General features: G+C 46.3%; 1 protein-coding gene across 3 annotated transcripts in view; it reads right to left on the bottom strand.

Moving 5' to 3' along the window:
* SERTAD4 (SERTA domain containing 4) overlaps positions 1 to 15,741 on the bottom strand; it is a 33,831-nt gene that overhangs the window by 4,065 nt on the left and 14,025 nt on the right. Inside the window, exons 1-3 of one of the 3 annotated variants that reach the window (XM_029047515.2) lie at positions 8,391 to 8,709; positions 2,960 to 3,151; positions 1,478 to 1,593 (exon numbers count right to left, since the gene is read on the bottom strand). In XM_029047515.2, coding sequence (XP_028903348.1) covers positions 1,478 to 1,593; positions 2,960 to 3,134 — 291 coding nt within the window. In that variant the 5' untranslated portion in view covers positions 3,135 to 3,151; positions 8,391 to 8,709. Of the gene's footprint in view, positions 1 to 1,477; positions 1,594 to 2,959; positions 3,152 to 3,693; positions 4,666 to 8,390; positions 8,710 to 15,741 lie in introns of those variants that run through there. The other 2 variants (XM_001509459.4, XM_039914778.1) reach the window with 2 other exon arrangements.

Consider the following 15,741-nt stretch of genomic DNA (forward strand, 5'->3'; position numbering starts at 1 on the left):
ACACTTCAATCCTTACAATTTCTATGAGGGTGATGACCTTGAGACAGATCTATACATGCAAAATGAAGTAGAAAATTGACTACTATTTGCCTCACTTGATCTATGAACCAGATAATTCAAGACAAAAGACCACTTTGGAGCCCAAAAGATCAAACTGGCTGTCTACACAGAACAAACTACTCTTCCATTTCACTTTCTGCAGGGTAGACCCCACGTAAATTAAGCCAGCATAGGGTAGGAGGTGGTGATTCCTAACTTTTGTCTCTTGCCGTCCCTGTAACGATTCCTGTTTAGAAAAAGGCAATAACAATCCATGAATCTCAGGTCCTGATAGGCATTCCTGTTAAAGGTCAAAAGAAAAATCCCTCCAGAGGATTGGTTGAATTGAAGTTAGAGGACAGCATAGCAATCTGAATGAAAATGAGGAAAAATGGGGGGACTCTGGGGACCTAGTCATCATATTCAGAACCTTCCCTTCTTGGTTGGTAGTTTAAATCCAGCAGAAAGTGGAAAGTTTCCATGCAGAGAAGGGAAGTGGAATGAAATCCAACAGCCCTCCTACCCCTAGAGGCTAACTCTTCCAGCACCGAAATAGCGCAGGTCCACTAGGCTCACTGGAGGACAGCCTGGACTCCACATGACGCCCAGGGAACAGACAGTGTTGCCTTACAGTTTTCATGAGCAATGAATAATAATGTCTAAAAGACTGGGGAGAGAAATGGATATTCCTTGTACACATCATTATCATCAGGAGCAATGACCAGTAGTCATTTTTAAGGAAGAAGACAATAGAGAAAAGGAGGGGATCTAACAAATGGTAAAATTCACCAACCCAACCACTTCCTTCATTCAAAGCCCCAGTCTCTTCCCACTCTGGTGCAGATTAGGAAAAACCCCAACACTTTAGCTTTCACTTTCTTTAAAAAACTAAAGACCCAAGTCTTGAAAGTCACTCTTCCCCTCAGCTTCCATTTGAGGCCCATGGTGCCATTCAGCATTCCACGCCAATAAATCTAATGGGTAGAAAGGGCTTCTCAAGAGGGAAAACACCTGCCCATTTCTCCTACCTATCCCCAACTGGAACTACCACTGAATGCAATAGACACTACCCACTCTTGCCTGAGGAAACAAAGCCGGAGTGTGCATTGGGTACTCTTCATGTGGAAAAGCCTGCTGAGAAACCCCAGGCCAATAACTTCACTTTCAATGAAAAGACCCAAAGAAAGAAGAAAATTCACTTGGTTCAATTTATCCATGTTTCTGGTAGGAGGAGTTCCATCATTTTAGTACTTAACTCAAATTGAGGAAAATCAATGATACCGAAAAAGGAACAACAATTAATGTGGTTGCGTGGATGCAACTTCATCTCCTGGGTTGGACATTTTCAATTTCTACAAACAGATCAAGCAACTGTTAAGAAGTACCTGAACCTCTTAAATCAAAATACTTGTAAAAAAAACACACCAAACCAACATACTTTATGGCTGCAGCTGCTGAGTGGAGGGTGAAAATCCTCTTCTTCCACATATTTCCTCTTAAAGTATGTGATCTTGGATGTTGTTATAGGATTTGAAATTCCCCTGTAATGTGATCCTGTGGTAATAAATCAGATATGACAAATGACATGCGGTTTGCCAGAAGTTCTCCAAACAAAATACTTTCATTTCCTTTTCTACTACAGGATAACTTTGCCACAAATTTTTATGTACATTTGGTGATTAAAAATAAACTTTTGCCCTAATAGTAAATATCGCATCAGATCCCATAACCCAAACTAGGCCAGCATTCTAGTCAACTGCAAAACAACCACTCTATCTGAGCAGGACCAAGACTTGGAACTCTTCATCAGATTGCTTTACATGTCCTATCGGGCATCAGGATTCACTGATGGGAAGAGCCCAACAACTATTTTGTTTTGAAATTGCATAAAAGAATTCAAGCAAGCAACCGGTACTAATTTTAATACTGTGTTGGAGATAAACAGAAATTATCTATCAGCCTATATATTTTCTTCTAGTCTACCCACCCCTTGAGAGACACAAAGTATACCGTTTGGGAAGAGAAAGATAGAGTCTGTAATGACTGCTGACCCACCACAAATACTATTGGCCCTAGGCTGCAAGTATATGACTATTAATAGGCCTGGCTTCATCTGCTGTTATTTCAAAATCTGAAATTTCAGTTTCCTAATATAAAGAGCAAAGCTGAAAAACTTATAGGGCAGCAGAGGTCAACCTGCTGAACTTCTATCCCCAAAATGTAATATATGAGAAATTAATAAATAAAAGGTTTTATCCTTTTAATCAGACAGCTTTGGGGGAGGATTCACTTTCCATATTGTACCTTGAAGGCAATTCACACTTCATCAAGAATTTAAATGACCTAAACTTTAGATTCTTCACTAGTTAACCTTCAAAAGGAACAACAGGGATAGGGGACAAAGAAGTGATGTGCAGAATAAGGAAACACACATTTCTATTTTGATTGTTTTCTTTTACATTCTCACTTACTCAATTAGAGAGCCAAGTGAGCCCTGAGATTCAGTACAGAAGAAGTGATGAATAGCTGCTAGTGTTTTTTTTATTTCTTTCACCGTTTTAGATAGGGGTTGTGTCGCTTGAATAGAACTATATGATTTCACTGATTGTGAAATTCAAACCAAAATGTTGGCCTAAATGTTTCCAGGTTGGGTTTTTTTGGGGGGGAAAGAGAGAGATGGGGGAGAGGTAACAAAAATTATTTTGCATGAATTACGTATTGCTCACAGAAATTGGGCTGGATACAACCACACCTAGTCATGATGCCTTGATTTCCTAATTATAGCTAAAGTAGGGGAATCCGGATAGCATCCATTCTACCCATTGAAAAGGACCTCCCCCTCCTCCCCCTGCGGTACTCACAGCCCCCCACCCACCAAGCTGGCCGCAGCGGGAAGCAGGTAATGGGGAGGGACTGGTACCTGCCAGAGATTGACAGGCTCCTCTGTCTCCCTGCAGAGGAGCCTGAATGGGAACGGAGGGACTGGTGCTGCTGTAGCAGTCCGACTCCCATAGTGTCTGGTACTCAGCAATTTCAGCGGCTCCTTCAGAAACAATGGGATCGCAGAATCTATTCATGGACAGAACCAGAGTCATCTCTGATAACCTCAGATCTGGAAAGAGAAAAACACTCCCAATAAAAATCAAGCTTTTCCAATGGCAGTTGGCATTTTCATTCCTTGGTTGTCAGAAGACATTGACTTCTCAGTGTTCCCCTCCGTTCTTAAATATTTTCCTTCCCCGCCCCCCCTCCAAAAAGAAAAAGCCCATAAAACCAAACCTGAAACCCCACTCAGCTAAACTCTGCTGTTTCCCAGCTCAGCCTCTCTCTTTGCTAATCTCTATTTCATGGGCGAGTCTTTCATAACCCCATGTCTTATTGTCCTAGGGTTCTTTTCCCCCCACACCTCACCCCTGGTTCCCCCCACCGCCCCAAGTCCTCCTTCAGTCAGCAGCCTTGCCTTCTAAACACATTTTCCTCATCACCTTTCCCAGAAAACTCTCCGTTAGAGTACCGACACCCAAGTGTTTACTCTCTATTAATAAAAGAAAATCTGTTTTCTAGGCAGTCCCCAGAGGTTTTCCTTTGATGAAAGCCGTAAATCAAAAGGAAAAAAAGGGGGGGGGGGGAGCCACGATCCCAAATGATGCTCACAGGTTTACAAAATCAGTTTAGTTGCTCGCCACGCTCTCTTCTCATTTCCAGCAGAGCCGCCTCCTCTTTAACACTGCAGGCTTCCCCTTCCCCTTCCCTCCCGTTTCTTCTCCCAAATGAGACGGACAGAGAGACTCGGTAGTTGTTTCCACTAGCCCTGATCGGACTGAACTGGATCTGCCTCCAGTCAAAACACTGTGAGATTAAGACAGAAAATTGGCTCCAGTTTCAAGCCGTGAGTTGCAGTCCCACAGGAGCCAAGCACAACATCAATGGAGCAGGCAGAATATTAAACAGGAGCTGGGATTTCAGGGCCAGACGTAGCCTGTAACTCCTCACACTGCAGAGCCGAGACCCAAGGCGAGGGAGAAAACTTTCCAAAGGGGCAACAGATCAGGAAGGGCACTCTGCCTCCAGATTTCTCACTTTCAAACCCAGAACTGAGTCCACAGCTGAGCCCAGAAAAACTCCCTGTAGCTCCTTACCCCTCAGCCTTCTCCACACACCAAAACGTAGGGGGCATCTCCCTTGGAACAAACGTTTCATCGTAATTGTCTGACCAGGTTCAAGGTGGTAGTGTGGGCTGGGTGGAGGGCATTGTAAGGCCCAATAAATACCACTGACTGATGGACGGGGGCGAGGGTCTGTCTATTCAAGAGGAGTGGTGGGACTAAGAAAGAAAAATCAAAAGTGACTGTAGAAAAACTGTGAGGATCTAAAATTATTACTTAGGGCACAAGAGGGAAGTCCTGAGAGGCCCAATAGCCTAAGAGCCTGTCAACTGCTAACCTGGAGGAAGGCTGAAGTGTGAAGAAACCACAAAGCCCTCTCTGGGCTGGTAAGCAGTGAGAGAATTGCCCAAGAGAGTTGCCCAGGACTGCTTCCTTGAAATGTATTCTCAAATGCAGCATTCAAATACACACCAGAGGTCAGTTTCCTTTTCCATAACAGGGTGTACAATCTGGAATGCTCTTGAGATGAAGAGTGGGGTATTTGAAAGATTTACCTCACCTCATGATGCATTCTCCCACTCCCTTCTGTGTCGCTGCTCTTACTTGCTCCTTCATTCATCCTCCCTCCCATCCCCACAGCACATATGTATATATCTGTAATTTATTTATTTATCGATTTATTTATATTAATGTCTGTCTCCCCCTCCAGGCTGTGAGCTCCTTGTGGGCAGGAATATGTCTGTTGTTACACTGTACTCTCCCAAACCCTTAGTACTGTGCTTTGCACACAGCAAGTGCTCAATAAATAAGGCTGAATGATGAATACACTGTCACCTAGACATTGCATTGAGGCTTCCTCTTCTGGAAAAAAGAAGAGGGCCTGAGGAGGGGCAATGGGGGCAGAGGGAAGGAGTCCAATCATAACAAAATAACACTCTTTGGGCTTATTTGACCAAAATTAATGATTCAGAACTGTCATCCCTGCCCCAAATCATCTCTCTTGAAGCATCATGTATGTCATCATGCCCATCTGACAGACGCTAAAAGGGGAGGCCGACAGAAAACCTACACCCAACACATGACCAAGATACTGCAGGATATGACTCACGTGGCTACATACTTCATTTTAAAGAAGTCATTTGAAATAGCAGCCGAGAATTTCCAGGAAAATGAACTGGCAGATAATAAATTTTTTGAGGTTGTTATGGGTAAAATATTAAAGTAATGTTAAAAGAAAAAGAACCTAAATGCATTTATTTTACTATTGGAGGGCCATCACCAGGGAGATTTGGCCTTGAAGGAAAAGGTGTAAAAAGGCCAAGATGTTCTGTCCCCTCTTAAACTCAGAACTACACAAATCAGAACTACACAAATATGTCAAACACATCTCAGATGGCATTGCCATTGGAAGAATCTCATGAATTAGCCTACTTTTTTCAACAATCTGCTCAGAAAGCCAATCAAACTGGAATCTCTAATTCCTGGCACTGACTGCATTCTAGCCTTTTATCGGACCCAGCGCCATTAACCAATAATACGCTAGTCTATTGAAATCTGTGATGCTGGTTATTTTTACTTACTAAGATCCCAGACAGACCAAAGCTGTTTTAGAACAGACAGTCCTGTTTACACTTAATGACTTATATTATTACAAACTTCTGGTATTGAAGGGACTTTCATAAAGGTCTTCTGAATTTTAATTTGACTGAAGCTTGGCATAAAACTTCTCAATCCAGCTGCCTTTCTTTCCTTTGTAATATTTGCTTTCAATACTCTTCCCTTTTTGAATAAACACACACACACACACACACATATACACTCACCTCTTCCCACACACATTCCTATACAGAAGGAATTCAAATACTTTCAACAGTTATGTAAAATAAAAATGAAATAATTAGGGGAGAGAGGAAATAGTAACTTCTACGAGCCAATTTGTTGCTTATGTAATTAAAATACTAACAAATTAAAAGGGGGAGGGAGATGAGCTTTTATAAATAACTACCACCCATGAACAAAAGATGCTCAAAATAACACACTGCAAGGAGCATTAATAGCTCTTGCTACCCTTTTACTTATACACACTATATGGATTCCCTCCAAAATCCCATTGAGTGTCATAAGACTCTGCATAATGAGATTTACATTATAACTCTTCCCCTGGATTCAAAGGATCACGGCTATGCATTAGCTTGTATAGTGCTATTATTATTACGTATAATCACAACCAAAGGTTGACATTTAAGATTGAATTTGATGAGCAAGAAAGAGAGATGGGGGAGGGGCAGACAGACTGGGGTTAAAACATGAGTGTTAAATAGGCTGCTGTAACACGAAAGCCATCTATTTCTCCCCCCTTCCCCCCAACCAGGGCCTATCCCTTTAACCTCAGGCTACTTAACTTCTTCCAATTTACCAACCAAGGGCATGCAGAGAGATGACACCTCTGGGCATACCCAGGAGGCTGAAGATTAGAACAGATGTTCCTAGGCCAGTTCCTATAATAATAATGTTGGTATTTGTTAAGCGCTTACTATGTATAGAGCACTGTTCTAAGCGCTGGGGCTGATACAGGGTATATTGCTATACCAAGACAGGGAGCTCGTTGTGGGCAGGGAATGTCTTTGAGGTTATACTCTACTCTCGCAAGCGCTTAGTACAATGCTTTGCACATCTGTCTCCCCCTTTGAGACTCTGAGCCCGTTGTTGGGCAGTGATTGTCTCTATCTGATGCCGAATTGTGCACTCCAAGCGCTTAGTACAGTTTGAGCCCGTCGTTGGGCAGGAATGGTCTCTATCTGTGGCCGAATTGTACATTCCAACGCTTAGTACAGTGCTCTGCACATAGTAAGCGCTCAATAAATACGATTGAATGAATGAATGCTCTGCACATAGTAAGCGCTCAAGAAATACGATTAATAATAATAATGATATTAGTCTGTTCTGTTTTTTCCCCCTACAGAAGTTCAGATTGCGATTCCTTTAGATCTTCAACGATACTGGATGGAATTTACTGTCACCTCCCCCGGCCAAAAAAATAGAGTGAGAGAACAGTGCTTGGCACATAGTAGGCGCTGAACAAATATCGTCATTATTATATATTTGATAAAATAAAGCGAGAGGGCCTCCTGGCCATTTTAAAAGTATAATCTGGAAACGGAGGAAACCCATTCTCCTGCCCCTAACTGCGACCGTTCTCCGGGTTTTATTCCAATCCCGAAATGCAGGAAAATCCGATCCAACCGCTGCCGGCCTGCAGCTTTCCCGGCGGAGGCCGGGCCGCCCCGGGGAGTTGGTGGCGCCCCCCGCACCCGGCAGGTGCGGACCCCCGGCCCCGGGGGGGGGGGACAGCAGGAAGAGGAGGAGGAGGAAGAAGAGGAGGAGGAGGCCTCCCGGGTCTCATGGCTGTTCCCGCTCGGTTGGGGAAAGTAAGGGTAAAAAAAAAAAAGCCAAGTGTTTCCGAACAAAGGGCAAGTTGTCTTCGGCGGAGCCGCGCGCTCCTGTCCCTGAAGGATGAGAGCTGTTGGGCTTCTTTTTATAAGTTCCCTGCTAGGGGGAATAAACGGGCAAGGGAGGATTTGCAGGAAGAGAGAAACGGGCATGGGCCGGCCCGGGGGTGGGGGGTCGGGACCCCGCGCCGGCTGGTCCCTCCTCCTCGGTTGCAGAGCGCAACCCAGGTGGGCGCTCCAGGACGGCCGGACGGCCGGACAGAGGGGGCGGGGAGCAGATGGGCAGTTATCAGCCCCGGCAGGGAGGTGAGCCGAGGACAAGCCCCGCCGCCCGCCCGCAGCGCTTAGCGCGCCAAGAGGCGGCGAGGGAGAAGGGATGGCTGTCCGTCGGGACGTCCTTCCAGCCAGCGCCCCCCACCCCTCCCGCCAACCGGCCGCAGTGGCCGCCTGGTGAAGCCCCCCGCTCGCCCATCTCCGCCGCTGTGGTCGCTCCGCGCCGGTGTGTGTGTGTGTGTCTGTGAAGTGTGGGGGGGGGCCGCTCTCTCGTGCATCGGCCCCCCCCCCTCCGCCCCGGACAAGCGTGCACACACCGGCCGCCGCCGGCCAACGGAGGCCGGGGGCCAAGGAGGGGCGGGAAGGCGAGGTCTCCCGTGTGTGTGTCTGGGAGAAAAGGCGGGCGAGGGAGAGGTGCGTGTGTGTGTGTGTGTGTGTGTGCGTTTGCGGGCGGGCGGCCAAAAGCGCCCTCCGAACCCCAGCCCGGCCCCCACGGCCGCCCGCCCCCGGGCCCTGCTCTTACCGCGGGGTCAGCGGCGCGGAGGAGGCGGCTCTGCCCTCCCTGGCCCCCGGGCGCGTAAGGACCGACCGACCGACCGGCGGACAGCCGGCCGCCCCCCGGCTCCGCTGCCTCCTCTCGTCCTCGGCGGGGCTGGGGGGGCCTGGGGGGGGCTGGGGTCTCCCCGGCCGATCCCGCCGCCCGGCTCCGTGGCGCTGCCGCCGCTCCAGACGGTTATGATAATGAGCGGCTCCGTCTAGCGAGGAGCGTGTGAAACCCGTCAATCCCCTTTCCCATTTCCCCGTGGATTTCCGAGAGGTTGGAGGATGCCCCCAGGGTTAGAGAGGGAACATGACAGGCGCCTTCCCTCCCTCCCTCCCACTTCCCTCCCTCTCCTCCTCCTCCTCCTCCTGCTGCTGCGGCTGCTGGAGCCGGGGAGCCTCGACCCCCCTCGCCCCCGGCCCGGCTCCTCCTTCCCTCGCGCAAGGGGCTGGGGACCCGACCCCACGCCCTCCCGTCCCGGAGAATGCATTCACTTTGCATCCTTCCTCCCCTTCTTCAAAAATAAGATTAACCAAAAAAAAAAAAAAAACCTGCCTCTTCCTCTCCCTTCGCCCCTCACCCTTCCCCAGACTTTATACTCCTTTGCCCCTGCAAAGGAGATGAGAAACAGATGTCTGCAAAGGGCCACGGCGGTTATTCGGTTCCCGTTCTGGCTCCCCGCCCCCCTTCCCTCCAACTCCCCTCCCTTCCATCGCCCCGGGAGCCGCAGATGTATAAAATTGCAATTGTGGTCCTGCTGCAACTTGAATGGGCAATTGGGCTCCTCGGGTAAGAGCGCGCGGAGACGGCCCGGTAACTCACGGAAAACCCTTCGGAAGGGAGAAAGTCATAAAAGGAAAAGGAACATGTTCACGCGGGCCCCAAGGATCGGTAGATTTTTTTCGCCAAAGAGAGTTCTGCTTTAAAATGGGCTCCAGTGGAGTTTGGTTGGGAAAACATGAACGTCCCGTAGCCGAGGGACTCAACCAACGGTCGGGCCCGGGCCCCGCAGGTGTAACGAGTGCCCGGGCCGAAGGCGCGGGCAAACCGGCGAGCTGATAGAGGAAAAAGGCACCCACGCAACTGTTACAAGGGCTGATGTTTGTTTACTGCTACTCTGCCGAATGTGCCAAATATAACGCTTCTTTTAAAACAGCGATCCTCAGCCTGTGAAAAAAAGCAAAGCTCTCGCCGCTTGGCACCCTTGGAATCAGGGGGACACACACGCGCGCGCGCACACACGCCAGGGACAAAACCCGAGATCTGGGGTGGCATTAGCATTTGCAAATTGAACTCTGTCTAATTTGCATGTTTATTTCTTAGGATTGTAATTAAATTTGCGTAATAAATGTTTTCCATTTTTTATTTGTACGTTTAAAATGGGGGTGACTGACATCTTCAGTGAGCCTAGTTTTGAATGCAAACATAGTTTATTGAATAAAACTGCGAATGTTTAAAAATGCTAAACATAATTAAAAGTAATCTGGTTTGAAGAACGTTTTTAGCTGAACTTTATACATTCAAGAATCCCAAGGTTTTCAGGATATTAGGGAGCCGAGGGGAGGTAAATTACAATGACAGCGGCAACTGACAAACCATTTCAGGAGCAGCCGGATTTTTATTTTATTTTTTTCTAAAGTATGGCTAAAGGTTGTGTCTGAAACTGGCAATTGGGTACCCAATTGCACTTGCATAGACTCTGGGCCATATTAAATTGCATTGACACATGCTCGCTTTGGACCATTATGATGGTAATCTGAGCACGGTAATGATGCCATATTGTGCTCTCCAAGGGAGTGCCATGCCCAGACCAAGGGTGGGGTAAAATTTTTTTTAAGCAGGAGGGGCCATTGAGAGTGCTGGTTTAGAGCAGTAAAAGTACTTTATGAACCTGTCACAATCCAAAACATCTGAGACCCTAACTAGTGAACACGAGGGTGAGGGTCTGGAAGCATGGCTTTCTACTGCCTGTGTTTTATACTGTTCGTATTTCATTTGTACTAAGTTTTAATAACAAAGCCATGGGGGGAAGAAAACCACACTCAACTGTCAAAATAACATAATACTAAATAGAACAAATTAGGCATAAAATAGAAAAATACCAGAAGAATAAGCCTAAGAATAAACTGGCCTAAAGATGCCAGTGAAATTTTGGAAAGGGGCCTACAGGATAATTGGCAAGTCTTCTTTAACCAGATTCTTCCAGGAAGTGTGGCAGTGAAATGACATCATCTAACAAGTATCACCTCTTGGTTCAAGTAAGACTCCATGAAAGGTTTGGGAATGAATGTGGCCCTATCCTATTCTGATGCGATTGCGTGTTTTGCTGACAGCTCTCCCTGCCCTACTTTTAATCTTAAGATTAACTTGCTTTCTGAATTCAATACCCAACTGGTGACAACACTGGCATGTGGCTGCATGTAGAAAAAAGCAAGACAAAGTTGGTGGAATGAGAATCCTTATATTTCTGAATTTAAAGAATTAAGACTTTCCACCAATAGAAAAGGCAAAATCTCAAGCCAATGATAAAACATGAAGCAGCATGGCCTAGTGGAAAAAGCACAGGCCTCGCAGTCAGAGGACCTGGGTTCTAATCCGGCCTCCACCACTTGTCTGCTGGGTGACCTTGGGCAAATGACTTCACTTCTCTATGCCTCAGTTACCTTCCCTGTAGAATGAGGATTAAGAGGGTGAGTCCCATGTGGGATATGGAAGGTGTCCAACCTGATTATCTTGCATCTACCCTAGCATTTAGTACGGTACCTGGCACACAGTAAGTGCTTAACAAATGCTATTAAAAAGCACTTAACCATTTTTTTAGAAAAAACTGCAAGGAATAAATTTAAGAAAACTGCAAGGCTAAACTCTGGTACAATTTGAGACTATCCAGTCTAAGGAACATCATTTCATTGCCCCCTTCCTGGTCACCTGAGGTCTTATCATACTGACAGTTTAAACAGTGTGTGTATTGGAGGCTCTCGTCAGGAACTACAGATGAATGAGCTCCCCGTTCTGAGACTTCAGCAAAGAAGTAGGTGGGTAGCGGGGTTGTGTTATATTGGGAAGTGCATGTACATGTGTTTTATAAATGACTGCAGCAAAGTGCTGGTGACCTAGCAGACAGTTGCCTTGGACATCATTGCAATCTTCTCCATTGCCTCCAATTCCAGGCCTTCAAATCCCTCCTAAATCTCCAGTCCCTTCACCTCCCTCTCTCAATTCCAAAGATTCTGCCAACTACTTTGTTGATAAAACTGAAATCATCAGGTATAAGCTCCCCAAAATTTCATCTCTTCCACTACCTCATCCACTCATCCTTTTTGGCTGTCTCTCAAGCGGTGATTTTACAGCTATTTTCCAAGTCTTCATCCTCCACCTGTGTCTCCAAATTTTTTCCTTCTTTGTAAAATTACTTGTGCCCTCCCTTTTTCCAATGCTGACCACAATCTTCAATTGCTCATTCAGTTGTGGTTATTTCTCCTCTGCCTTCAAACATGCCTGTGTCTTCCCTGGTCGAAATAAAAAGCCTTCCTTGGACCTCACTACACATGCAACTACCACCCCTTCAAACAAGCCTGTGTCTTCCCTAGTCGAAATAAAAAGCCTTCCTTGGACCTCACTACACATCCAACTACCACCCCATCTCAGTTGCTCATGGGGAGAGATCGTGTCTACTATTTGTTTTGCACTCTCCCAAGTGCTTAGTACGGTACGGTAAGTGCTCAATAAACACCTATTGACTGATCGATTGATTCTCCGCCCATTCCTGTCCTGATCAGGTAATATACACCAGATGCCTCCATTTCCTCTCCTCCATCTCCTTTCTTGGCATCTGCCTCCTTTATACTTGAGATCACTCTCTAAGATCATGACTGACCTGTTTATTGCCAAATCTAACTGACCCTACTCTGTCCTAATTCTCGATAACCTCTTGGCTGCCTCTGATATGACAGGCTCATTTCTTGGGAGGTAAAAATTATCAAACCTTGGTTTTATTGACACCCTCTCCTCCACCTGGCAACAATACTTCTCCATCCTTATTGACTCCCAAACCCATTGCCTGCACCAGCTGTTTCAGACATTAACTCCCTCAAAGACCTTGTTCCTCGCCACCTCCTCTTGCCTCTAATGACCTGGCCACATACTTTATAGCTAAAATTGAAGCCATCAGGCATGATCCCCCTAAAATCTCCCCTGTTCTCTCTCTGACTTGCCCATCTTTCCCAACAATGACTCATGAGATCTCCCACCTCCTCTCAGAATCTACCCCCTCCTCCTGCACCTCTAGCCCATCCCTTTCAAGTTTATCAAAACACTAATCCCATTCCTTCTTCCCTCCCTACTGCCATCTTCAGCCATTCACCTTCCATGACTTCTTCACCTCTGCTTTCAAGCATGCTCATGTATCCCCTGTCCTAAAAAAAAACAAAAAACACTTCTGACCACACAAGTCCACCCAGTGACGACCCCGTCTCTCTCCTACCACTTCTCTCCAAACTCCTTGAGTGAGTTGTCTACACTGGCTGCATCCGCTTCCTCTCCTCCAATTACCTCCTTGATCCCTTCCAATCTTTTTTTTTTTTGTTCTCTTCACTCCCTGGAAACTGCCCTCTCTAAGGTCACCAAAGACCAATGTCTTGCCAAATCTGACCTCTACTCTATCCTCCTCATCCTCAATTTCTCAGGTGCCTCTTGACACTGTGGACCACCCACTTCTGGAAACATTTCCTAGCTTTAGCTTCACTGACACTGTCCTCTCCTGGTTCTCCTCCTATCTCTCTGGCCACTCATTCTCAGTTTCTGTCACAGGCTTCTCTTCTGCCCCCAACCCTCTAACTGTGGGAGTCCCTCAAGGCTGAGTTCTGGGCCCTGTCTATTCTCCATCTACACCCACTCCCTCGAAGAACTCATTCTCTCCCACAGCTGCAACTACCAACTCTATGCAAATGATTCCCAAATTTAGCCTTCCAAGCCCTTACCTCTCTTTCTCTGCAGTCTCACATTTACTCCTGCCTTTAGGACATTTTTACATGGATGTCGTCGTCCCCCCACCCCGACACCTCAAACTCAGCATGTCCAAAACAGAACTCCTCATTTTCCCCCACAAACCCTGTCCTCCCCATGACTTTCTAAGAACTGTAGGCAACACCACTATCCTCCCTGACTTACAAGACCAAAACCTTGGGCATTATCCTCAACTCATCTCTCCATTCAACCCACATATTCAATCTGCCACCAAATCCTACTAGTTCTACTTTCACAGCATCGCTAAAATTCACCCTTTCCTCTCCATCCAAACTGCTACTATGCTGATTCTAGTGTTTATCCTATACCCCCTTGATTACTGCATCAGCTGCCTCGCTGATCTCCCTGCTTCCTTTCTTTCCCCAGTCCAGTCTGGTCCCCCGACCCCCCAGCATCAAACACCTTACCATCGGCCTTAAAGCACTCAATCAGCTTGCCCACTACTACCTTATCTCACTGATTTCCAGCCAGCACATGTTGGTCTTCTAAAACCAACCTACTCACTGTACCTCAATCTCATCTATATCGCCGCTGATTCCTTGCCCACATCCTCCCTAAGACCTGGAACTCCCTCCTCCTTCACATACAGCAGTCCACACCACTCTCCTCACCTTCAAAGCCTTATTAGAATCACATCTTCTCTAAGAGGTCTTTCCTAAGACAATTTCCTCTACTGCCTCTCCCTTCTGTGTCACCTATGCACTTGGCTCTATACCCTTTAATAATAATAATATTATTATATAATAATAATAATAATAATGTTGGTATTTGTTAAGCACTTACTATGTGCCGAGCACTGTTCTAAGCGCTGGGGTAGACATAGGGGAATCAGGTTGTCCCACGTGGGGCTCACAGTCTTAATCCCCATTTTACAGATGAGGGAACTGAGGCACAGAGAAGTTAAGTGACTTGCCCACAATCACACAGCCGACAAGTGGCAGAGCTGGGATTTGAAGTTAAGCACTTACTGTCTGCCAGGCACTGTACTAAAAGCTGGGGTAGATACAAACAAATTGTGTTGGACACAATTCAAAGTTTCACATGGGGCTCACAGTCTCAATCTCCATTTTACTGAGGCCCACAGAAGTAAAATGACTCGCCCAAGGTCACAGAGCAGACAAGTGGCAGGGCCAGGATTAGAACCCATGACCTTCTGTCTCCCAATTATATTTAAGTGCTTACTATGTGCCAGGCACTGTATTAAGGGCTGAGGCACTGTACTAGGCACTGTTCACCCCACCCTCAGCCCCACAGCCTTATATACATATTTATTTATCTTCATGTCTGACTGCCCCACTAGATTGTTAGCTCTTTGTAGGCGGGGAGCATATCTAACTCTGTTATATTGTTCTCTCAAGTGCTTAGTACAGTGGTCTGCACATTGTAAGTGCTCAGTAAGTACCTTTGATTGACATTTATTTTTCACCCCTAGTGTTCAGAAGGAGGGAGTTTCTCACTTATAAGTATGGATAGTCACTTGAGATTTTTAACATCAAAAACACTGTATATGCTCTGGGAAGATGGATTTATTTTCAACAATGTTAAAGGGAAAGTATACAGCTGTGCATGAGAGGAAAGGAGAAGGCAGACATCACCTGAGGGGGAAATTACACACCACACACACACACACACACACACACACAATCTCACATTCACAGAATACTGCTCTGACAATTTAATTGTTTAATGGTAGGACTAACAAGGAATCCTTTCTAAAGTAATGGCACATAAAGGCTTCCCAGAGAAGTTAATATTCTGCCTGCATTTGATGGGCGTTTCCATTCTGCATTTTGTCCTAACAGACTCCTGGAGACGGGATGAGGTGCGGTGCCTTGTATCTTCAATAATAGACTCTGGAAAATGCCCCCACCCGTGACCTCAGACAATTGAGCAATAAATCCAAGGCTTTAAATTGGCACAGGCAGAGTTGTTGACACCGGCTGGAATGCTCTGACTGGCAGTTCCGGGGACTGAGCCTTCCAGGATCCGAGGTCAGTGGCTCTGAGGAAAGTCCTTGCCCGGGTGATCTGTTTTCTCAGTTCGTTCCCAGGATGGGGTTTGGCAGCCCCTCATGCTAAAGTTACCATATTAGAGGTTGATTGGGCTTTTAGCTAATCAAATGTGGGCTGTCTTGGAAGATACCTTGCAAACTGGATTTGACCTCAACTCGGGTTTCCTTATCTCCTCAACTCACTCACTTCTGGGCATTTGAAATTGGATCTGTGTGTTGCCTATCTGCCCAAAAGATGTGTTCTCCTGGGAAGATCTGCACTCACAAAATGTTCCATTCAGTTTTAAATGCTCTTCT

The sequence above is a fragment of the Ornithorhynchus anatinus genome, chromosome 19 (assembly GCF_004115215.2).
Source record: "Ornithorhynchus anatinus isolate Pmale09 chromosome 19, mOrnAna1.pri.v4, whole genome shotgun sequence".
Lineage (NCBI taxonomy): Eukaryota > Metazoa > Chordata > Mammalia > Monotremata > Ornithorhynchidae > Ornithorhynchus > Ornithorhynchus anatinus.